Source organism: Amblyraja radiata, chromosome 11, assembly GCF_010909765.2.
Source record: "Amblyraja radiata isolate CabotCenter1 chromosome 11, sAmbRad1.1.pri, whole genome shotgun sequence".
Classification (NCBI taxonomy): Eukaryota; Metazoa; Chordata; class Chondrichthyes; order Rajiformes; family Rajidae; genus Amblyraja; species Amblyraja radiata.
The window spans coordinates 11,468,180-11,493,968 of record NC_045966.1 but is presented as its reverse complement, the minus strand read 5'-3'; the positions used below and the strand labels follow the sequence as shown (position 1 = coordinate 11,493,968).

The 25,789-nt window shown below is 43.2% G+C and overlaps 1 protein-coding gene across 1 annotated transcript in view; it reads right to left on the bottom strand.

The window, feature by feature from the left end:
• The window catches only part of pcbd2 (pterin-4 alpha-carbinolamine dehydratase 2), a 46,497-nt gene extending 21,395 nt beyond the window's left edge, over positions 1–25,102 (bottom strand). The window contains exons 1-2 of the mRNA XM_033029325.1: positions 24,682–25,102; positions 13,254–13,385 (exon numbers count right to left, since the gene is read on the bottom strand). Of these exons, the coding sequence (XP_032885216.1) occupies positions 13,254–13,385; positions 24,682–24,783 (234 nt within the window). The 5' untranslated portion in view covers positions 24,784–25,102. The remainder of the gene's footprint in view (positions 1–13,253; positions 13,386–24,681) is intronic.
• Positions 25,103–25,789: the final 687 nt, after the last annotated feature.

Sequence of the window (25,789 nt, the reverse complement as noted above, 5' to 3'; positions counted from 1 at the left end):
TGGCTTCTCTAACACAAACTGAAGGCGAAACAAAGGATAAAGTTTTTGATTTCAGCTGAATTGGTGAGTACTTCCAAAATGAATAGTGCAATATAAAAATTAACGACCCTCAGAAAAGCTCTGTGGACATTAGCTCCTACTGGTGCAGCAGTAGAGTTGCTGCCTCACAGTGCCAGAGACTTGTGATTTATCCTGACTATGGGCGCTGTCTGTATGGAGTTTCTACTTTCTTCCCGTGACCTGCGTGGGTTTTCTGCGTGGGTATCCCAGGAATGGGTAGTTTAACCTATGATGAGCGTTTGTCACCACTGGGCCTGTACTTGCTGGAGTTAAGAAGAATGAGGGGGGACCTCATTGAAGCATACAGAATAATGAAAGCCTTAGATAGAGTGGATGTGGAGAGGATGTTTCCATTAGTGGGAGCATCTAGTACTAGAGGTCGTAGCCTCAGAATTAAAGGATGTTCCTTTAGGAAGGAGATGAGGAGACATTTCTTTAGTCAGAGGATGGTGAATCTGTGGAATTCATTGCCACAGAAGGCTGAGGATGCCAAGTCAGTGGATATTTTTAAGGCAGAGATGGATAGATTCTCTAGGAGTACAGTTGTCAGAGGTTATGGGGAGAAGGCAGGAGAATGGGGTTAGGCGGGAGAGATAGATCAGCCATGATTGAATGACGGCGTAGATTTGATGGGCCGAATGTCCTAATGCTTCTCACTTATGACTAGACAATAGACAATAGGTGCAGGAGTAGGCCATTCGGCCCTTCGAGCAAGCACCGCCATTCAATGTGATCATGGCTGATCATCCACAATCAGTACCCCGTTCCTGCCTTCTCCCCATATCCCCTGACTCCGCTATTTTTAAGAGCCCTATCTAGCTCTCTCTTGAAAGCATCCAGAGAACCTTGCCTCCACTGAGGCAGAGAATTTCTGTATAATTCCTGTATAAATTCCTGTATAATATTCAGAAGCATGGATCAACAGGACACATATTTAACCCCAGATTCTCTACAAAAAAGCTCGGCAATTACCTCCCATATATCAACATTTACTGTTATTTTGTTTGTAAGTGCAGGCCAACGAAGCAATAATGTGGTTATTAACTTTACTGAAAAAAGGAACTTTAAACAACCTTATTGTATAACAGCATGTGAACAGTTAATGCAGATTTAGTTTAGTTTAGAGATATAGCACAGAAACAGGCCCTTTGGCCCACTGACTCCGTGCCGACCAGTGATCTCCATACACTAGCACCATCCTACCCACACTCGGGACGATTTACAATTTTTTTAAACCGGTCAATTAACCTACAAACTTGTTTGTCTTTGGAAACTGGAGCACCCGGAGAAAACCCACATGGTCACAGGGAGAACGTACAAACTCCGTACAGACAACACCCATAGTCAAGATTCAACCCGAGTCTCTGACACTGTAAAGGGCCTGTCCCACGAGCATGCGACTCCATGCGGCAAGCGCGACCTAACGTGGTCGCTTGAGCCGTACGGCCTCGTGGGGCCGGTTCAACTTCGATCGCTGGAGCCGTATGGAGTTGCGCGGAGCTGGTCCCGACATCGCGCGGGGCTCCGAAAAACTAACGGTGTTCAAAAATTCCGTGCGGCAACGGCCTGCCGGCCCGCAGCCATCTTGACGCCGTACGCACCGCCTCGATGCCGTACGTCACGCGCAAACTTCGCTCGAACTTCATGTCACTCACTCGACCTCCGCGCGGCCCCCACTTCTGGTTTGGTCGTGCTTGCGCATGCAGTCGCATGCTCGTGGGACAGGCCCTTTAGGTCGCGCTTGCCGCATGGAGTCGCATGCCCGTGGGCAGGCCCTTAAGGCAGCAACTCTAACCACTGTGCTGCCCAGATTTTACAGATTGTCCTAGCATTTGTCTTAACCCTGTAGGGAGAGGGCAAGCTGCTCGATTCAGATGAAACTATCCACAAAAATGAGAGCTAGCTTAACATTGAAACTTTGAGAATATAAATTTGCTATCCTTAAATAACATAGATCACATTAATTCCACTTGGCCAGTGAGCTTCTACAAGTAAAGCAGCCAAGAAACATCACAACAGTCGCTGAGATATTATCAGTCTTGCTTACACAATGCACTGACAATATGTGAGTTGAGTTTAGTTTATTGTCACGTTTTAGTTTAGTTTAGTTTAAAGATACAGTGCGGAAACAGGCTCTTCGGCCCACCGAGACCGCACCGACCAGCTATCCCCGCACATGAACACTATCCTACATGAGGGACAATTTTTACATTTTATACCAAGCCAATTAACCCACAAACCTGTGCATCCCTGGAATGTGGGAGGAAACTGAAGTTCTCGGAGAAAGCCCACGCGGTCACGGGAGAACGTACAAACTCCGTACAGACAAGAACCTGTAGTCAGGATCGAACCCGGGTTTCTGGCGCTGTAAGGCAGAGACTCCAACCGCTGTGCCACCGTGCCGCTGATGTACGTGTACAGAGGTACAGTGAAAAGCTTTTGTTGCGTGCTAACCAGTCAGCGGAAAGACAGTACATGATTACAATCGAGCCATCCACAGTGTAATGGGCATGTAACATGATAATGGGTATCATGTAACATGATAATGGGTATAACGTGAATAACATTCAGTGCAAGATAAAATACCAGTAAGAAAGTGACACAAATAAAAAGTTTAAAAGAGGAATACAACTTCAAAAAAGGCGACTGACTGTAAACAAGCATATGCTAAATCCCTCAACACATCTTGTAGTATACAGCCAGCATGGATTTTTTTCCAAACAACTTCAAGGTTTCTTTCCTTTATAAACCTTGGTGAGCAGAACGAAACATAGATAAAAGACTTTCCATGCATGATGCCCTACGTATAGAGTTTATCAGACTTCTGTGAGTCTGCATAATTTAACCAAACCTAATTAAAATTTCTGAATTTATTTAGTTTACCACGAGAGGTCAAATACCATTTGCATGGGTTACACCTGCAACCACTCAGCACCCAGCCTTTGATAATTAGCAAAAGATTCACTGGCCAGGCCCAAATTTGTCTAAAATGAGAGCCTCATGGTCTGGTTTCCTATTGTAGTCATGCCAAACCTTTAGAGCTCAGGAATAGATACAGAGTGAAATTTTCCAACAAGCAAACTCGGTTAATAATGTTTCTCTTTCGCCCTTCCTATTCTGACGTTAGTTATTCAGCATTCATAAACAGCCCTTGGCATCGAACACAGGCAGCTGCTCAATGGAATGACGGACCGCAGACAAATCACAGTGTAGATTGATTTTAAGCACAAATTACTAGGTAGCAGTCACAGGAAGGCTCATTAGTATCGCTAGAGGCAATAATACAGCAACCTTCTTCCAGGTAATTCAGCACAGGGCAAGGACCAAACCTTACACTTCCAATTCTATGTGCTTTAGCGGCAAACAATATTAGCTGTCGTCCAGAGTGGCACAGCGGTGGCGCAGCGGTAGAGTTGCTGCCTTGCAACGCTTGCGGCGCCAGAGACCCGGGTTCAATCCCGACGACGGGTGCTGTCTGCATGGAGTTTGCACGTTCTCCCCATGACCACGTGGGTTTTCTCTGAGATCTCCGGTTTCCTTCCACACTGCAAAGACTTACAGGTTTGTAGGTTAATTGGTTTGGTACAAGTTGTCCCCAGTGTGTGCAGGAAAGTGTTAATATGCAGGGATCACTGGTCAGTTGCGAAGTTTCAGTGTAAAGCTAGCTCAGTTTTGTGGATAGTTTCATCTGAATCGGTGGGCCGAAGGGCCTGTTTCCGTGCTGTATCCCTAAACTAAACACCAGAGGAGGCATTGTTGGATATAAAATTAATACGAATCACCACTTGATATTCAGATCAATCATTTGAGTTTAGTTTCGAGTTTAGTTATTGCGACGTGTACCGAGGTACAGGGAAAAGCATTTGTTGCGTGCTAACCAGTCAGCGGAAAGGCAATACACGATTTCAATCCAGCCATCCAGTGTACAGATACATGATCAAGGGAACAACGTGAATTTAAAAGCGTGGAGCAATCTTCTTCTTCTTCTTCTTCTTCTTCTTGCGTATGGCGTGCACGGCCTAAAGTTGATCTTGTTTGTGCACGTCGGGTTGAAACGGGGTGGACCACGTGAAGGTTGCAATCTCCCACCCCAGTGGAGCAATTATAATGCGTGATTGCAGACCCACTTCGGTGACCCGCACACAGGGTTGCCTGGGTTGGGCCCCATCTTGGATCATCTACACTTCACGCTGCCTCGCCAAGGCCACCAGTCACACGCTGGTCACTCCCTCTTCTCCCCTCTCCCATTAAAGCAAGAGGTACAGAGGTTTGACAATGCATATGTCCAGAATCAAGGACAGTTTCTTCCCAGCTGGTATCAGGCAACTGAACCATATCCTATCACCAACTAGAGAGCAGTCCTGACCTCCCATCTACCTTATTGGAGATCTCCCAGTCCAAACTATCATTAATCAGACCTATTGGACTTAATCTTGCACTAAACGTTATATCTTTGATCCTGTATCTGTATGCTGTGGAAGGCTTGATTGAAATCATGTATAGCACGCAACAAATATGCTTTTCACTGTACCTCGCCACATGTGACAATATAAAAACTAAACAGGCTAACATTATCCAGAAGAAGAGGCCTGCCGCGCGGATACTCTGTAACTTTGTCAACGCCCTTTATGTAGGTATGTTGCAAAACTTACCTTCAGCATCGCTGCAGGTCTGTCGCTGCCCGTGTGCGCGATTTTGGCGCCTTTGAGAGGGGAGTGGGTTAAAAAACGCGATTTTCTCTCGGCTATTCAAATCGAGGTTGTTCAGCCTGCTTAGTTGCTGATGAAAAATCGCTGCGACATTAGTTCGCTGCAGCTATTTTTAAACTATATTGGTTTATTTAATTGTTATAGTAGGTTAAAAATCATCCTCTAAACCCGCGACCGCCACCAACAGGACGGATCTCATGTAGGGGACAACGCAAGGTAGGCTGTTTATTTTTACATTGAAAAGCGCTTCTTAAGATCCCTTTATACAAAATGTTATGTTGCGGGTAGCTGACTTGGGGGCCCATTAAATCCTGCAGTATTTTTCTGGGCATATGGGGTACAAATTCACCGCAATGGGAATGTTCCAAACCATCGCGTTCCACACGATCCCACTCGAAAGCTGATTTAAATGGCCATTAATTTACAGCAATTGAACACTAAATTCCTTCCATTTGGCCTATAAATTAATGAGATTTAAAAATCATGTTTTATTGTGAATTATTGTCTGAATGTTCTTTGGACACTTAGGCTATTTAAAAATGTTAATCTTTCCTTAAGAAATGGATAGATGTTTAGATCTAGTAATTGAATTTTGGAATTAACTACAATTGGGTAACTAACTAATTATATGCTTTAATTTCAGGTCATCCAAGTAAGATTGTTTAATATTTGTTTCAGAATGCTTCAATCTATAATAACTGAAGATTTCATTCAGTTCTCTTAATTTTTAATAAAGTTATGGGCTTTTGACTGTCCTCGATCACAGCTTTTGTGTTAAGTCAATGGAAAATCAATAGGGAACAAGATGCTAATTTCCGAGTATGAAAATGGCCATAACCTTTTTAATATTGAAGATATGAAAGTGAATTAGGTATCAAAGTAAACTTCTTTTTATGCATTATCTGATGGGATAAATTGCAGCCTTGATTTTTTAAATCTCAAAATTTTGTAACATTGCTACTTTATGGGCGATTATTTGCATAGAAAATAATTTCACTGTGCCTTGTCACATGTGACAATAAAGTATTCACTCGTTCATTCATTCATTCATTCTTGAACACAACAATAACCTCATCAACTATGAACTTCTATGGACAGGAGTTTGAGCTTGAGTTTAGTTTATTGTCACGTGTACTGAGGTACAGAGAAAAGCTTTTGTTGCATGCTAACCAGTCAGCAGAAAGACAAGACATGATTACAATCGAGCCATTTTTGGGGGAGGGAGGGGGTTTGCACTAGTTTACAGTTATTAATTTATTGAACTTTTTAAATTTTATTTCTATCTGTGAATTGGGATTTATTTATTTTATTTATATGTGATTGTGATAACAGGCCCATTCATCTGCTGCAATTAATAATTTCATTTTTCTGTTGCTAATGAAACATTCCTGACTCTTCTCGACTTGATTTTTGATTTGGCACAAAGAAGTTCCACCCCCCCCCCCATCTAATTCTATGTACATTCTTCCAACAGGGCAGCATATGGGTGAATGTATTTCTTCCCATTGTCCAGGTTGAGATTTTAAAAATAACTCTTCACATTTTCACAATGGGCGAAACCAATAAATTCCACAGATGTGCAGCTTTGTCCGTTATTCACCAACATCGACAATTTACTGCACAATTTCTACTATGGTGGCTGAAAGTGTATTCATGGTATTCTGCAAGCTTAAGATATTTAGTTCCCATCACTAAAACCTGAAACAATTTGTCACGGGGAATAAAAATCCAAGGACATTAATCCTTCTGAAAGTAATAGCGCAATCTCCCTCTCCCCTCCTTCAACAGTGTAGTACGGAAAGCAATAGGTAAACTCTTATCCTGTTGCCCAGTTGGGGAGTGCCCTTATACCCGAGTACAATAATCACTGTAGCATTGACGAGATGGAGGAGGGCCGTTGGAGAGGGAGGGGGGGCGTCAGAGGGCGAGGGGGGCCGTCAGAGGGCGATGAGGGCCGTCGGAGAAAGATGGGGGGACGGTCGGAGAGTGAGGAGGACAACTGTGAATGAAGGGGGGACACGGCGGAGGGTTCCCGCTGTCAGGTGCGGCGGCAGGCGGTAGATAGGTAGACAGTTCAGTAAACTGTCGTTACTTTGTCAGTGCCAAAATGTGGCGGCACCTGTGTACTGCCTAGGCGAGGTCTGCTGCATGGTTTCACAGGGTTGTATGCAAAACAAAACATTTCATTGTTCCTAGGTAAATGTGACAAGAAAGAATTACAAGGGAGTTGGGAGGTCATGTTGCAGTTGTACAAGACGTTGGTGAGACCGCATTTAGAATATTGTGTTCAGTCCTGGGCACCATGTTACAGGAAAGATATTGTCAAGCTTGAAAGGGTTCAGAAAAGATTTACAAGGATGTTGCCAGGACTAGAGGGTGTGAACTATAGGGAGGGGTTGTGTAGGCTGGGTCTCTATTCCATGGAGCGCAGAAGGATGAGGGGAGATCTTATAGAGGTATACAAAATCATGAGAGGAATAGATCGGGTAGATGTACAGTCTTTTGCCCAGAGTAGGGGAATCAAGGACCAGAGGACATGGGATCAAGGTGGGATCGAGAAAGAGCTATCAATCTGTCAATAGTAATCCGAGGCGTAACTTTTTCACACAAAGGGTGGTTGGTGTATGGAACAAGCTGCCAGAGGAGGTAGTTGAGGCTGGGACTATCCCATCGTTTAAGGAACAATTGGACAGGTACACGGATAGGACAGGTTTGGAGGGATATGGACCAAGCGCAGGCAGGTGAGACTAGTGTAGCTGGGACATTATTGCCCAATGTGGACAAGTTGGGCCGAAGGGCCTGTTTCCACACTGTATCACTCTCTGCATCTAATCATAATGTATTTTGATTAACATTCAGTTGTAGATTGCAAATGTAATCAGATCCACTGAGGTGGCACGGTGGTGCAGCGGTAGAGTTGCTGCTTTACTGGCAACGGGTACTGTCTGTACATAGTTTGTATGTTCTCCCTGTGGGTTTTCTCCGGGTGCTCCGGTTTCCTCCCACACTCCAAAAATGTACAGGCTTGTAAGTTAATCAGCTTCTGTAAAAATGGTCCCTAGGGTGCAGGATAGAATTAGTGTAAGAGTGTGGTGTAGGTTATTTGGCTTGATAAAATTGTAAATTGTCCCTAGTGTGTGTAGGATAGCGTTAATATGCGGGGATCGCTGGTCGGCGCAGACTGGGTGGGCCGAAGGGCCTGTTTCTCTAAAACTAAACTAAACTAAACTAAACCCAGCAGTAACTCAACAGCAGACCACAGTGCAGTTATGGTTTGCATATTATTTGCCTGCAAAAGGCATTTGTTTAAGACACCTTGATGTGAACAGCAGTGTGGGGATGAAAGGGTATCATATTCTACTCCCAAAGACAAGTACCCTGTTGGGAAAGTCGGGAGTCCCAGGTGGCTGCAAACAACAAATGTCACACGTTCCAAAGAACAGAAGGGGTGGCAAATGTACAAATCCCAGCCAAAACTAAAACGTGTGTGAAGGACAAGGAGAAGGCAAAGGGAGAGAGAGGTTAATGGAATTAACTTACTGGAATGTGTACATCTGTGTAACCCAATTCATCTGATCCAGCAATTCAATTCCAACATACATTCATGGATCATTCATGTCTATAAACAGTTGCCGACTTTGTTGTCGAGTATAGACCACCTTTTATCCACTGCTATCCCATGCCCATGATCCTGAATCTACACACGACATTTGTTTCAATCTTCATGTGCACACAATTTACAGCCTTCATTTTGCTTTGTAACGCTGTCAAATTAAATAATAGTTTGAAACGCTTACAAGGAAATAAACTGGCCTATTTACATGGGTAGAAAGGAACTGCAGGTGCTGGTTTAACCCGAAGGTTGACACAAAAAGCTGGTGTAACTCAGACAGCATCTCTGGATAAAAGGATTAGGTGACGTTTCAGGGTCAAGACCCTTCTTCAGACTTCAGGCCAGAGGTGGTCAATTGGCATGATCTCATCACTAGCTGGTTTACTGCTTTAATGCAAAGTAATTTCATAAATTCATAAGTTCTAGGAGCAGAATTAAACCATTTGGCCCATCGAGTCTACTCCGCCATTCAATTCTGGTTAATTCATTTCACCCTCTCAACCCCATTCTCCTACTTTCTCCCCATAACCCCTGAGATCTGTGCTAATCAAGAATCTGCCAATCTCCGCCTTAAAAATATCCATTGACTTGGCCTCCACAGCCACCTGTGGCAATGAATTCCACAGGTTCACCACCGTCTGCCTAAAGAAATTCCTCCTCCTGAAGACATTTTGTGCAGAAAGTTAAAAATATATATTTTAATTAATATTTAATTTACGTTCTATTTAATCTATTGCATCAATGTTAAAAAATGTATTTGAATTTGACTTCATAAAATACAGTGTATCTGATCTTTGACCGATCACATATGATATTGGGACGACAGATGGCACAATGGGCTAAGTGTTCGGCTGGCAACCGGAAGGTAGCCGGTTCGAATCCCGCTTGGAGTGCATACTGTCGTTGTGTCCTTGGGCAAGAAACTTCACCAACCTTTGCCTGTGTGTGAATGTGTGTGAATGTGTGTGAGTGATTGGTGGTGGTCGGAGGGGCCGTAGGCGCAGATTGGCAGCCACGCTTCCGTCAGTCTGCTCCAGGGCAGCTGTGGCTACAGAAGTAGCTTACCACCACCGAGTGTGACTGAGGAGTGAATGAATAATGCGATGTAAAGCGCCTTGAGTATTAGAAAGGCGCTATATAAATCCCATCCATTATTATTATTATTATTATCTTTTCATTTCTTTGCTTTCAATGTACTTTCGCGATCCCCAAAATATAAAATACTCTGAATGTGACTGCTAGCTAGCTATTGCACTTGTTTAGTAACTATAGTGCAATGCAATGCGCCCTTCTCTGTCCTCCCCCCCCCCCCGAATCGTTCTATTAGTTTCACTGTCGTCCCACTTAGTTTCACCTTTTCACTCGTTATCATCTTCTCCACAGCCAACAATGGACCAGTGTGGGCTCCACCTTTCCTTGATCATTGTGGCCGGCTTTGATTTGTCCTTTTGCATACCTTTCATTCATTTGTTCTTGGTACCTCTTCTTATCTCTAGTTTCCCTCTCCCCTGACTCTCAGTCCGAAGAAGGATCGATCAATCAATCAGAGTTATTCATCATCACATACACAATAAAGTGCAGTGAAATTAATTTTGCCAGCAGCGGTACAATCTCCGTGGGGAAGGCGACCAAAAGCGGTTCCCCCCTACGCCCCCTCACCACCCCCCTCACACAAGACACACCAAGAGACATTAAAACACACATTTGGACATACTAAAAAAAAAACCCAAAAAAGTAAAAATGACGAACACGCTGCTGGCAGGGCAGCCGACTCGCAACGCCCCCACCGACCCGAATCAACACCTATTCCTTTTCTCCAGGGATGCTGCCTGACCCGCTGAGTTACTCCAACACTGTGTATCTTTCTTCAGTGTAAACCAGCATCTGCAGTTCCTTCCTACACAATGCAATGCTGTGTGGTAACAGCATTGTCCCTGCAAACATTTATCTTTTGCCACTAGACTTTGGGATACAGAATGCTGAAGTAGTCCCAAAGAGCGGATTCCTTTTGTGTAATAACCTTGCAATAACTGCAAGGCCTCATTGGAGAATCTTGGACTACTTTTGACCGGACTTTACCTTGCAGTACACGTTGTTCATCTTATTCCCTATATCATGTATCTATATCAGGGGTGGGGAACCTACGGCCTTAAGGCCATTAAGTGCGGCCTTCTAGGCCATTAAGTGCGGCCTTTTGAATGAATCCAAATTTTGTAGAACAAATCCTTTTATTTTTATTAATGTTTTTGTTTGTCTTTTATTATTATTTTTTTAATCTTAAAATGAACATATTTAAAATATCAAAGAGTATTTTCAACGAAATAATCCTCCCCACACGAAAAATGCTTTCTTGCTTATCAACCACTTATTGCTGCAAGTCTACATTCTCCTACCTAACCCAAATCAAGACACCCTTAAGGTCACAAATGGCGATACCCATCTAGAAGATCAGCTGAAACTGCGTACCTCCATGTTGCAACCAAATAGTCAAATGCTTTTCCACAAAAAGCATTCACAACAAAGTAATTAAAAGGTTAGTTAACTTTAGAATTAACCATTTTTTTTTCATTTTCTTGAAGTTAGTACATAGTAGTTAGATTGTTACAAAATAATGTACATTTGGAAGTATATCTAATTGAAGTTTCTTGGATGTGGCCTTATTAGATTACGGCTAACTTAATGTGGCATTCCAACATGAAACGGTTCCCCACCCCTGATCGATACACTGTGGATGGCTCAATTGTAATGACGCATTGTCTTTCCGCTGACTGGTTAGCATGCAACAAAAGCTTTTTAGCTGTACCTCGGTACACATGACAGTAAACTAAACTCAAACTAAACTTAGAAGGTACACAAAAATGCTGGAGAAACTCAGCGGGTGCAGCAGCATCTATGGAGCGAAGGAAATAGGTAACGTTTCGGGCCGAAACCCTTCTTCGGCCCAAAACGTTACCTATTTCCTTCGCTCCATAGATGCTGTTGCACCCGCTGAGTTTCTCCAGCATTTTTGTGTACCTTCGATTTTCCAGCATCTGCAGTTCCTTCTTTAACACTCAAACTAAACTTAAACTTCTTCAGATGCAGGGTTCCGACCCAAAATGGGACCTATTCCTTTTCTCCAGAGATACTGCCTGAGTTACTCCAGCCTTTTATGTCTAACTTCAGAATGTCCAGATCTCTTTCTCTCTCTCTCGCCACACTCTGTAATGCTTTTTCATTAAAGGCGGCACGTTGGCGTAGGGATAGAGCTACTGCCTTACAGTACCAGAGACCCCAGTTCGACCCTGACTACAGATGATTGTAATCATGTATTGTCTTTCCGCTGACTGGTTAGCACGAAAACAAAAGCTTTTCGCTGTACCTCGATACACGTGACAATAAACTCAATTTTTTTTAAAGACCTTTGTAAACATCGCAGCCAGAGATGTACAGAACTGCCGGTCACATCATGTGTTTCTGTAATGTGTTCAGAGGGTGTACCTTGCAAAGGAGCTGTTTGACTTTGACTATCTTTAGTCAAAGGATAAAGTATCCTTTACCCTGTGGCTGGCAGAGTGGCACAGCAGTAGAGATGCTGCCTTGCAGCGCCAGAGACCAGAAACAGGAAGATTCCAATTTGTTTCCACTCTAGATGCTCTTGTATACGCTAGAATTTAGAAGATTGAGAGGGGATCTTATAGAAACTTACAAAATTCTTAAGGGGTTGGACAGGCTAGATGCAGGAAGATTATTCCCGATGTTGGGGAAGTCCAGAACTAGGGGTCACAGTTTAAGGATAAGAGGGATGTCTTGTAGGACCGAGATGATCATTTTTTACACAGAGAGTGGTGAATCTGTGGAATTCTCTGCCACAGAAGGTAGTTGAGGCCAGTTCATCGGCTATATTTAAAAGGGAGTTAGATGTGGCCCTTGTGACTAAATGGATCAGGGGGTATGGAGAGAAGGCAGGGATGGGATACTGAGTTGGATGATCAGCCATGATCATATCGAATGGCGGTGCAGGCTCGAACGGCCGAATGGCCTACTCCTGCACCTATTTTCTATGTTTCTATGTCTATGTTTCTTATTTTCAATAAAATTATCAGGATTAATTTCAGCCCTACATCCATGCAACATAAAACTATATTTATTTTATGGTACACAAAAATGCTGGAGAAACTCAGCGGGTGCAGCAGCATCTATGGAGCGAAGGAAATAGGCAACGTTTCGGGCCAAAACCCGAAACGTTGCCTATTTCCTTCGCTCCATAGATGCTGCCGCACCCACTGAGTTTCTCCAGCATTTTTGTGTACCTTCGATTTTCCAGCATCTGCAGTTCCTTCTTAAACACATATATTTATTTTATGCCAACTACTATTTAACACTCCACTCCCCAAGTTGTGCATCTTTTTTAAAAGCAGCACACTAAGCCCAGTTTCTGACTGCTTTATGATGGTGAAACAATTATTGTGGAGCCATGGTAACTATTCTTCGATTAGTTTGGTTTAGTTTAGCGATACAGCATGGAAACAGGCCCTTCGGCCCACCGAGTCCGCAACGACCAGCGATCCCTGCGCATCAACACTATCCTACACACACTAGGGACAATTTACATTTATGCCTCGCCAATTCACCTACAAATCTGTACGTCTTTGGAGTGTGGGAGGAAACCAAAGGATCTCGGAGAATTCGGCTCGACGGGCTGAATGGCCTACTCCTGCACCTATTTTTCTATGTTTCTGTTTCCAAAACCCACGCAGGTCACGGGGAGAACATACAAACTCCGTACAGACAGCACCCATGGTCAGGATCGAACCTGGGTCTCTGGCATTGTAAGGCAGCAATTCTACCGCTGCGCCCACCATGCCGTTCTTGATTACTGAGCACTGTACCTGGTTAAAATTCACAAATGAAAATTCTTTAAATAGTGCATCTCTGTCCTCAACATCTTCCCATCCGGCGGCTTTTAGTTCTGGTAGAAGTTGCTCTCTTTCTTCTGGGGTTAACCAATGGCTCTGTGACGCCTAGAAGAACACAAAAGCACAAGATGGCGACGGAGTTTGGAAGAGTGCATTGACAAGTTCAGCAACAGTACCTCTGTACACGTGACAACAATAGGCTAAACTAAAACTAACACAAATATTTAACTGCAATAAAATTGAGGGGTACACTAGGACAAGCAACACAGCAGTACAGAATAGTTTAATGAAGAAGGGTCTCGATCTAAAACGTCACCTGTTCCTTTCCTTCAGAGATGCTGTCTGACCCGCTGAGTTACCACAGCTTTTTGTATCTATCTTCTAATTTAATTGAGATTAGTTATAGATACAGCGTGGAAGCAGGCCCATTTAATTAAACAAGATTTATTCAGACCAAGTTATAAAACTTTATCAACATACAAAACAATTAAATTTTGAATTTGGTGACAAACCACAAAAACTATTAGCGCGTCAACTTCGCAAATTGGACGGGGAAAAAACAATATACAAAATTAGAACAGATAAGGGAGAAACATTAACACTGCCTAAAGATATTAATGATAGATTTCTACAATACTACCAAAAATTGTATTCATCTAAAATAACAGAACAATCAACGGGAATGGAAACATTTTTACAGAATTGTAAGTTTGCGGGTCTAGATCAGAAAGAGAGAGAATTGCTAGGGGCTGAAATTACGATAAAAGACATTGAAGAATCAATAAAGTCCTTAAAAAACGGAAAGTCGGCAGGACCCGATGGTCTAAATTCGGAATTTTATTAAAAAAATTATGATTTGCTTTCCCCACGCCTACAGACAATGTACAAATACGCCTACACTCAACAGAAACTCCCAGAAACTCTAAATGAATCAACAATCATACTTATACCAAAAACGGACAAGGATCTTGAAGACCCAGGTTCATACAGAGCTATAGCCCTCTTAAATACTGATCAGAAAATATTAACTAAGATTCTATCTAATAGATTGAGCTTAGTGATCAGTAAATTAATACATCCTGACCAAACAGGGTTTATCCCCAAACGGTATTCATTTTTTAATCTGAGAAGATTATTTAATATTATATACTCCAATAGAATCCCCAACGCAGAGCTAGCAATTATCTCGTTAGATGCTGAAAAAGCATTTGACCAGGTAGAATGGCCATATTTATTTTCGGTGATGGAAAAATTTCAACTAGGAGAGAAGTACTGTACATGGGTTAAATTGTTATATTCTAACCCAACAGCTAGAATATTAACAAACAAAATGTTATCAACTAAATTTAATCTCTCTAGAGGCTGTAGACAAGGATGTTCACTATCCCCACTATTATTTGCTCTTGCAATCGAACCCCTAGCAGAAAGCGTTAGAAACCATCCAGGAATATTTGGATACAATACTAGAGACACAAGGAATAAAATCTCCTTATATGCAGATGATATACTAATATATATTACAAAATTAGAAACTAGTATTCCAAACCTATTAAATCTAATAACTCAATTTGGTCAGTTTTCGGGATATAGAATCAATTGGAATAAAAGCGAAATCATGCCAATAACAAAATTCAATTTACATACAATACAACAATCCCCTTTTAAAATAGTTAAAGATAAATTTAAATACTTAGGAATCTGGGTAACTAAGACATATACCTCTTTATTTAAACTAAATTTCCCACCCTTACTGAATAAACTACATAAGAATATTCAATACTGGAAAACACTCCCCATTTCAATGCTTGGGAGAATTAATGCTATAAAAATGATTTTTTTACCGCAACTACTGTACCTACTTCAATTAATTCCGATATATATCCCAAAAACTTTTTTCAAAAAAGTCGACTCCATTGTTACAAGTTTTGTCTGGGATTATAAGAATCATAGAATAAGTAAAAAACATTTATGTAAATCAAAGATAAATGGAGGTCTGGCTTTGCCAAATTTCTTATTTTATTTTTGGGCAGTCCATATTAAAAACATGAATTTTTGGCTGGAAGAAATGGACCAACAACCAGATTGGCTAATGATGGAAAAGGAAGACTGTCTACCTTTTGAAATTGGACCGATCATATTTGCCCCCACAAAACTGCACAAAAAAACCTATAAAGAAAACCCCATAATACATAGTGGAATACGAATTTGGAAACAAATAAAAAAAGATTTAAAATTGAATAATATACCACTCTGCCTTCCCATTGTAAATAATCCTTTGTTCAAATCATCCTTTATGGACAAAGGTTTCACACAATGGAAAAATCATGGAATCAAAAATATAGGACATCTTTATGGGAAAGGTACTTTTCTTTCATTTCAAGAGTTGCAACTGAATTATGGACTGCACTCAAATAATTTTTTCAGATATCTACAAATTAGAGATTATGTTAAATCTAATACACAAGTTTACAGGAATAGGGAATCAGAAATTCTTGATGAGTGTCTGAACAAGCATCCTAATACTGAAAAACTAATAGCTTATATTTATAACACCCTACTAAATAACGAGGTACCACCGACCGAACCACATAGATACAAATGGGAAATTGAAATAGGTCATCCTATCACGAAAGATATGTGGGACGAAAGTTTACAACAAATACATCAATGTTCATTAAATGCCAGACATACTTTAATACAATTCAAGGTCTTACATAGACTACACTTCTCTAAAATAAATATAAATAGAATCTTCCCACAAATCTCTCCTATTTGTGATAAATGTCTACATTTAGAGGCTAATTTAACACATACGTTTGCAAACTGTATAAAACTTAAACATTTCTGGACAGATATTTTTGAAATAACTTCAGAAGTTATTAATACAAAACTGGACCCAGACACAAAATTAATAATACTTGGAATATCAGAACAAAGCTTAACACTCACAACAAACCAAAGAAACTTCCTCAATTACAGTATAATAACCGGAAAAAAATTAATATTAAAATTTTGGAAAGGCCCTACAACCCCCACAATCAAAATGTGGATTACGGAAATGTCGGAGACCCTATACTTAGAAAGAATTAGACTTGTCTTAATGGACAAACAAGATCTTTTCCATAAAATTTGGGCTCCATTCATTAACTATCTGAAGGGATAGATTGGCACAGCACGAGGACCCAGCTGAAACTTGAACTCAGGAACAGATGAAAAACTATACTCTATACTTTATAACCTACGAACCTATCTCCATTGATGTATTACAGGTAACCCATTCCACCTCCCTTGTTTTTCTGTTGTGTTTTTTGCTTTCTTTTTTATTTGTAACTTTCTACCCTCTCTTTTTCTCGCTTTCTATAAAAAATAAAAATACTAGAAGCAGAAGTAATTGATAATGGAAAATTTTAATAATGTATGACTGATGTATATGAAAAGTTTTTTTTTACTATAATATGTAACTACATTGTATAATATGTCTACTTCTAATAAATAAATAAATAAATAAATAAAAAGAGATACAGCGTGGAAGCAGGCCCATTGGCCCAACGAGTCAGCGCCGATTAGCGATCCCCGCACACTAACACTATCCTACACACACTAGGGACAATTTACAATTACACCAAGCCAATTAACCTACAAACCTGTACGTCTTTGGAGTATGGGAGGAAACTGAAGATCTCTGAAGGAAACCGGAGCATCCGGGGAAAACTCACGCAGGTCAAGGGGAGCAAGTACAAACTCCATACAGACAGCACCCGTGGTTATGATCAAACCAGGGTCTCTGGCACTGTTCACAACTCTACCGCTGCACCACCGTGCAGCCCCAGAGACTAATGGAGAATCATAAATGAGGTGCCGGTGTTTGTGAGCCTGTGTACTGGGTTGTGTGAAAATTTTGGTTAAAAGGAAAGATTGTTGATTGGGGCGAGTTATGCCCCTGTCCCACTTAGGAAACCTGAACGGAAACCTCTGGAGACTTTGCGTCCCACCCAAGGTTTCCGTGCGGTTCCTGGAGGTTGCAGGTGGTTGCAGGCAGTGGAAGCAGGTAGGGAGACTGACAAAAACCTCCGGGAACCGCACTTTAGAGCAGTTAGAGCAGCTCGTTCTAGTACTAGACAGGCACGAATGCAACCACACGTGGATAGTAGGGAAGGATAGAATAACACAACACAATGACACAGTTACAGGAGATACAGTATTAATGCACAACACAAACTAATGCACAAATAGCAAAAGGCCTGGATAGAGTGGATGTGGAGAGGATATTTCCACTAGTGGGAATCTAGGACCAGAGGTCAAAGCCTCAGAATTAAGGGACGTTCCTTTATGAAGGAGATGGGGAGGAATTTCTTTAGTCAGAGGGTGGTGATTCTTCAGAGTTCATCGTCACAGAAGGCTGTGGAGATCATGTCAATGGATATTTTTAAGGCAAACGTATATAGATTCTTGATTAGTACAGGCGTCAGGGGTAATGGGGGCGAAGGCAGGAGAATGGAGTTAGGGGGGGAAGATCGATCAGCCATGATTGAATAGCGGAGTAGACTTGATGGACCAAATAGCCTAATTCTGCTCCTATCACATATGAACACAATTCACATTTCGTGCAATTACAGCCACCTTGCATTTTACCCGTGTTTGATTTATGCGTTTTTGGAATAACACGCTTGTTTAATTAATACCAAAACCCAATTTACACGCTCGTATATTTATATAATGACACACTCAGATCTGATGTGGATGACCCCCAGTCCCAGGAGATTCCCTCCCCGACCTCCACTAAAAGCCACCTTGGGCAACCAGAGTTCACCACTCGCCAATGGAAGTGTTAGCATTTACATTCAAGGGTAGAGAGAGAAATTGTCCAAAAAGAACAAAGTACTATCCAATAAAATATTTCAGGTGGTCCACAGTCCACCAGAAAAACAAGGACATTTGTGCATTACTACATTTAACAGTCAAAGTTACAAATTTTGTTTGCATCGTATGTCATTGAGAACTTGATTAATTTTAAAATGTTTCAGCAGCAAAAGCCTTTCTTACAATTTCTTAAATTCACCACAAGATGGCAAATTATTTCAAACCAGATGTAGACAAAAGTGCTGGAGAAACTCAGCGGGTGCAGCAGCATCTATGGAGCGAAGGAAATAGGCAACGTTTCGGGCCGAAACCCTTCTTCAAACCAAAATTCAACCACTTCAAGTTTAGAGGCAAAAGAAAATCTTCATATCTATAAAACTTAGATGACATCTTTACGATTTTGAAATTGTCAAATAAACTTGAAATAACAGATTTCTGTAGAAATGACTGGTAATTTTTTTTTTAAATGGCCTTCCTTTGAACTAAAATTTAATGACATACTTATTAGTGGAATATTGAGCCTGCAGTTATAGGCCATCACAATACCCAGGAGGGATGGGGGGGGGGGAATCCAGACATCTACAGCAAGGAAGAGACCATGTTCCATAAGTGTATGGAGTGAGAGAGGTTGCAGCTGCTGTACGACCATCTGAAGGGGCTGCTCCTCAGGTGTTGGCGGCACTTTAGCCCCACGCTCCTGATCTTTGGTCGCCCGGTACGGAGGGGGGAGGGTCAGAAGGGAGGGAAGGAGGGAGGAGGGGTCGGATTGCTCCTGGGCCTGGCCAAGATGGCCAATGTCGGGTCCAGGCAGCAGGCAGTCGAGGGTTCTGCCCGAGTCGACTGTCTGCCCAACCTCCGGGCCTATGTCCATGCCCACCTATCCCTACATTGGAGCACGCAGTGTCCACGGGGACTCTGGAGGCCTGCTGTGAATGCTGGTTGCCACGGGGGGGGGGGGGGGTCGAGTGTATTTTAGATTGACAGTATTTTAATCTGATAACTGTCTTGATCTTGTTACGACTCTGTATTTGTGTGTAATTGCAAAAGCATTTTGGATTATTATTTAATAAACAAATATTTTGTTATAAATAATTTAAAAAAGGGAGGGAATTCAGAAAACATATGTAAACAAATCTGTCCTACAGAAGATGGTGGGTATGTGGACCAAACATCCAAAGGAAGTGGGATCGACAATTACAATGTTTAAAAAGACATTTGGACAGGTACGTGTGTAGGAACGGTTTAGAAGGGCATTGGTCCTACACAGTTAAATGGAACAAGAGAAGCCACCAAGTGCTGGAGTAATTCAGCAGATCAGGCAGTATCTCTGGAGAACATGGATAGGTGGCGTTGCGGGTCAGCACCCTTCTTCAGAGTAAATGGAACTAGATTACGTCAGCATAGACAAGTTGGGTTAAAGGGACTTGTTTCCATGTTGTACAACTTTAGACTTTGCTTTCGAGATACAGCGCAGAAACAAGCCCTACGGCCCACCAAGTCCGTGCCGGCCAGCAATCGCCCCAAACACGAGCACTGTCATACACACTAGGGATAATTTGCGATTTTACCAAAGCCAATTAACCTATGAACCTGTAGTATTGTACAATGTGGGAGAAAACTGGAGCACTCGGAGAAAACCCACGTGGTCACATGGAGAACGTACAAACTTCATACAGACAACACCCATTGTCAGGGTCAAACCCGGGTCCCCGGCGCTGTGAGGCAGCAACTCCACCTCCGCGCCACAGTGGCACTCATTGACTCTACAGTGAAAGCAAATGAAAATTTTGCTTTTTATGTAAATGCTTGCCGTTGTAACAATTTAAAAGCACAGGTTTCACTTTGATGCTCATGTAAAACATTCATTTAATCCTTGCTAATCCCTAATGCAGCCCCTTTTGTCAACTGACAACACCGCAAGGGCATTCATAGACAGATGCCATTGTCAAGGGTTTATGATCCAAACACGCACATCAAGTTAATGTACTTTAACCTGATCATAACAGATGATGACCTACAAGTTTACAATCATTTAGCTCTAATGCCCCTGCCCACTTAGGAGACCTAAACAGCAACCTCTGGTGACCTTGCCCGCCACCCAAAAAAAAAATCAAGGTCAAGGTGACCTGCAACCTCCTACCACCTCCCACGCATATGTTGAAAACCTTCCTCGACTATGAAGAAAACCGGCTTCAACTAGACCTGGGACTAAAAAAATTATCGGTTTTTAAAACGGCAACCTATTTTTAGTCGAGGCCGGTTTTAATCACGATTAAAAAATAGCAGCAACCTAGATGAAGCCTCGACCACGCGGAAACCACTTTCGACCATTAGGGAGAGTGACCAAAACCTCCGATGACCTCATGGAAACCTTGGGTGGCGGGCAAGGTCACCAGAGGTTGCTGTTTCGGTCTCCTAAGTGGGACAGGGGCTTTAGGAGCGGAATTCCACAATGCAATTGAGGTAGGAACACTGTTCGGAGAAATTGGCAATTTAGCAGTCTAACTCGGACGTACGTCCTCATTCTATTTTCTCCGCAATTATAAAGGGATGATCAACAGAAACAGCCATAACACTTCATGGGCAGTAAAGCAGTATGGAATCACCCACCATGTGAGGAGTAGTCACACAGCATGGAAACAGGCCCTTCGGCCCAACATGTCCATGCCAACCAACAGGCAGGTACTATTGCAATGTTTAAGAAACATTTAAACAGATACATGGATTGGATAGGTTTAGAGGGACATGGATCAAACACAGCCAGATGGGACTAGTGTAGATGAGACTTGTTGATCGGAGGGGACAAGTTGGGCCGAAGGGCCTGTTCCCACCCTCCATGACTCTATGACTGTGATTCTATGACTTTAACATGCTTCATCAATGGTCTCCCCTACCTGAGTTTGGCCCACATCCTTCTAAACCTTTCCTATCTGTGCACCGGTCCAAAAGTCTTTTAAATGTTGTGCTAGTACCTGCCTCAACTTTATCCTCGGGCAGTTTGTTTCATATATCCACCACCCTTTGTGTGGAAAGGTTGCCTCTCAGGTTCCTATTAAATCTTTCTCCTCCCACCTTAAACATCTCCTCTGGTTCTTGATTTCCGTGCTCTGGGTGGAAGACTCGATACATTTGCCATATCTATTCCCTTCATGATCCTATACACCTCTAATAAGATGACCTCTCTCCCCCCCCCCCCCCCCCCCCCCCCCCCCCCCCCTCATCCTGCTGCACTCTAAGGAATAAAGTCCTAGCCTGCTCAACCTTTCCCTGTAGCTCAGGCCCTCGGGTCCTGGCAACATCGTCATGAATCTTCTCTGCACCCTTTCCAGCTTAACATCATCTTTCCTATTGCAGGGCAACCAAAACTGAACACAGTACTCCAAATGTAGCTTCAACAACAAGTTGTACCTGTAACATGTAACATCCTAACTTCTATACTCAATAACCATTGCCATGGAGGGAGTACTCTTGCCATAGAGGGAGTACAGAGAAGGTTCACCAGACTTGATTCCTGGGAAGTCAGGACTTTCATATGAAGAAAGACTGGATAGACTCGGCTTGTACTCGCTAGAATTTAGAAGATTGAGGGGGGATCTTATAGAAACTTACAAAATTCTAAAGGGGTTGGACAGGCTAGATGCAGGAAGATTGTTCCCGATGTTGGGGAAGTCCAGAACAAGGGGTCCCAGTTTAAGGATAAGGGGGAAATCTTTTAGGACCGAGATGAGAAAAACATTTTTCACACAGAGAGTGGTGAATCTCTGGAATTCTCTGCCACAGAAGGTAGGTTGAGGCCAGTTCATTGGCTATATTTAAGAGGGAGTTAGATGTGGCCCTTGTGGCTAAAGGGATCAGGGGGTATGGAGAGAAGGCAGGTACAGGATACTGAGTTGGATGATCAGCCATGATCATATTGAATGGCGGTGCAGGCTCGAAGAGCCGAATGGCCTACTCCTGCACCTATTTTCTATGTCTATAACCTGACCGGCCAGTGTACCGAGAGCCTTCCTGACCACCCTATCTACCTGTGATGCCACTTTCTGGGAACTATGTACCTATCCAGGTCAACCTTCCTCAGAGCAAACCCGTGGAAAACGGCCGGTCAGGGTGCAGTCGCGGTTATATCCTCAGGACCTGCATGGGTCAGCTGACAGAAATACTCAGGGACATCGTTGGCCTCTCCCTACATCCATCTGAGATTCCCAACTGAATTGAGATGACCACTATCATCCTGCCACTGAAGAAATTCAGGATAGCGTGCCTTAATGACCACTGCTGTTTTACTGTGAGGGAAGGAACTGCAGATGCTGGTTTGCACCGAAGATAGACACAAAATGCTGGAGATACTCAGCGGGACAGGCGGCATCTCTGGAGAGAAGGAATGGGTAACGTTGCGGGTTGAGACCCTCCTTCTAATTTACTGCTTAGCTTGGCATGTGCAGCAGGTCTATCCATGTTTTATCCAACATCAATACACACCCATTTCCAGCAGAGGATGCTGGCTAGCAACTACCGGAAGGCAAGTCAGTGTTTTACACAATATTGTGTTTAAGAAGGAACTGCAGATGCTGGAAAATTGAAGGTAGGCACAAAATGCTGGAGTAACTCAGCGGCTCAGGCAACATTTCGGGAGAAAAGGAGGTAACGTTTCGGGTTGAGACCCTTCTTCAGACTGAGAGTCAGGGGAAAGGGAAACGAGAGATATATAAAATAGGTTATTTTACAGCAAAAAATATTTTGTGTTATTGGTTCTGGTTACATAAAATTATAGTGAAATTGTTTAGCTGTTTCTATGTCTGTATGTTTAAGAAGGAACTGCAGATGCTGGAAAATCGAAGGTAGACAAAAATGCTGGAGAAACTCAGCGGGTGAGGCAGCATCTATGGAGCGAAGGAAATAGGCAACGCAACCGCAAGAGTTGTGACACTTGTCGCTTTACCTCCCCCCTCGACTCCATTCAAGGACCCAAGCAGTCGTTCCAGCTGCGACAGAGGCTCACCTGCATCTCCTCCAACCTCATCTAATGCATCCGTTGCTCTAGATGTCAGCTGATCTACATCGGTGAGACCAAGCGTAGGCTTGGTGATCGTTTCGCCGAATGCCTCCGCTCGGTCCGCTTTAACCAACCTGATCTCCCTGTGGCTCAGCACTTCAACTCCCCCTCCCATTCCGGATCCGACCTTTCTGTCCTGGGCCTCCTCCATGGACAGAGTGAGCACCACCGGAAATTGGAGGAGCAGCACCTCATATTCTGCTTGAGCAGTTTGTGGCATAAACATTGACTTCTCCAATTTCCGGTAGCCCTTGCTGTCTCCTCCCCATCTCAGCTCTCCCTCAGCCCTCGGGCTCCGCCTCTTCCTTTCTCCTTTCTTCTCCGCACCCTCCCACCCCCCACCCTACATCAGTCAAAAGAAGGGTTTCGGCCCGAAACGTTGCCTATTTCCTTCGCTCCATAGATGCTGCTGCAACCGCTGAATTTCTCCAGCACTTTTGTCTACCTTCGATTTTCCAGCATCTGCAGTTCCTTCTTAAACACATTGCCTATTTCCTTCGCTTCGTAGATGCTGCCTCACCCGCTGAGCTTCTCCAGCATTTTTGTCTACCTATGTCTGTGTGTTAGTGCTGATATGGCAGATATCTGCTTGAGTTTGAGCAGAGACTAGTTTTATAATTCAAAGCATTTGATGTACTAAGCGACACTATTAACCATGAACTTACTATTGTGTAGGAAGGAACTGCAGATACTGTTTTAAACTGAATATCGACACAAAAGGCTGGAGTATCTCAGCGGGTCAGGCAGCATCTCTGGAGAGAAGGAATGGGTGACGTTTCAGGTCAAGACCCTTCTTCAGACTAGTCAAACTTGCTATTGCTTGCTTGTTTATGACAAAGAAAGAGGCCATTCAGTCCAGCCAGTATTCCGTCCATTCAGGCCATCAGAATATTCGGACAGGTACATGGATTGGAAAGGTTGAGAGGGATATGAGCCAAATGCAGACAGTTGGGACTAGTGTGGACTCGTCCTTGATTATGCTCAAGGTACGAATAAGGAACCCACTCTTCGGTTAATTATAAAGAGCAACCTTCAGCTAATTATAACAAAGCCTTCAATGCAAAGTCACCCAAAACTGGGGGAAATGGTCGAGTGTTTTCTTTTAAACCTCAAAACACTGAAATGAATTGCAGTGGTACAGAACCGTAATCAAACTCGACATATCCCCCTGAACTCTCTCGTTCTGCAACTCAAAATATGTAGTCAGCCATGAAGACAGTGTCCCTTTAACGCCAGCTGAATGCAATATGGCTCGACAGCTTGTTAAAACAAGGCTACAAAGAAGAGGTCGCTGCTGTTAAGGTTGGTTTGGGGGTTGTACTTTGATGAAGCTTGCTGCTTTCTGCTTGGACGTTTTTTTTCTCCAAAAGTCCACCTGCAGTGGTGTGAGCATTTGGGGCCCTTGCTCGTTTTTAGTCCCGCAGCGTGTTAAAGGCTCCACTTGCCGGCCTCAGCCCCTGGGTACAAGCGGCTTATCGCGGTACCTACCATTTTTGAAGGCGGCCTGCGAGTGAGAGTCCAGGGTTGGACGGAGAGGAGAGCAGGTAGCGACCTGGGCACCGCCGTGAGACTGAACGTTAACCAGCGCATCGCTCTCCAAATAACCTACGGCCTCCACCACCACCGGCCGCTGTCTGGATGAGCCGAGCAAAGTCCCCTGGTATCACGGCGGAACGCTCGGCAGAAACACACAACCGGCCAGTTGCTACAATGCATGTAACAACAGCGAGTTAACGTTCAATCCCAGTCTTATTTTAAACGTGCGCTACGCCAAATCTTGAATCCCGAATAAGGAATAGTTTACTCCAGCACTCTGTGTCTCACTTCTACTCACTTGGTGGTTAGCCAAGAACAAAATGCTTCCTCTTGCCCTATAAACCCCACCTCTGACAAGTCAGCATTTGCAGCTCTAGGAGTAAGCTGAGTAATCGGAGATAGACACAACATGTGGGACAGGCAGCATCTCTGGAGACAAGGAGAGACCCTTCTTCAGACTGAGAGTCAGGGGAAAGGGAAACGAGAGATATCGAGTCAGATTGTTATTATTATTGGGCAAGAGGGAGGGGGAGGCCCTTTCTGACCTCTTTCACTACCAGGGCGAGGTCAGATACAAACTGGAGGAACAGCACCTCATATTTCCACCCTAGTGGTCTACAGCCTGACTGAATGAACACTGAGAGACATGGAGACACCAGGAACTGCAGATGCTGGATTACAAAAACAAGGGGACATGGTGAAGTTCCGGGTCACGACACTTCTTCAGATGAAACATCACCTATCCCTGTCTGAAGGGTCCCGACCTGAAACGTCACCTATCCACCTTGTCCAGAGTTGCTGCCTGACCTGCTCAGTTACTCCAGCACTCTGTCTTTTTAGGCATGAACATTCAAATTCTCTAATTTCATGTAACCTACTCTCTTCTTATCTGCTTGGTCCCGATCCGAAACGTCACCCACTCCTTCTCTCCAGAGATGCTGCCTGACCCGCTGAGTGACACCAGCTTTTTGTGTCTATCTTCGGTTTAAACCAGCATCTGCAGTTTCTTTCTACACACTACCCTTATTTCCCACAAACATCCGGCTTTCCCCCCCACTCC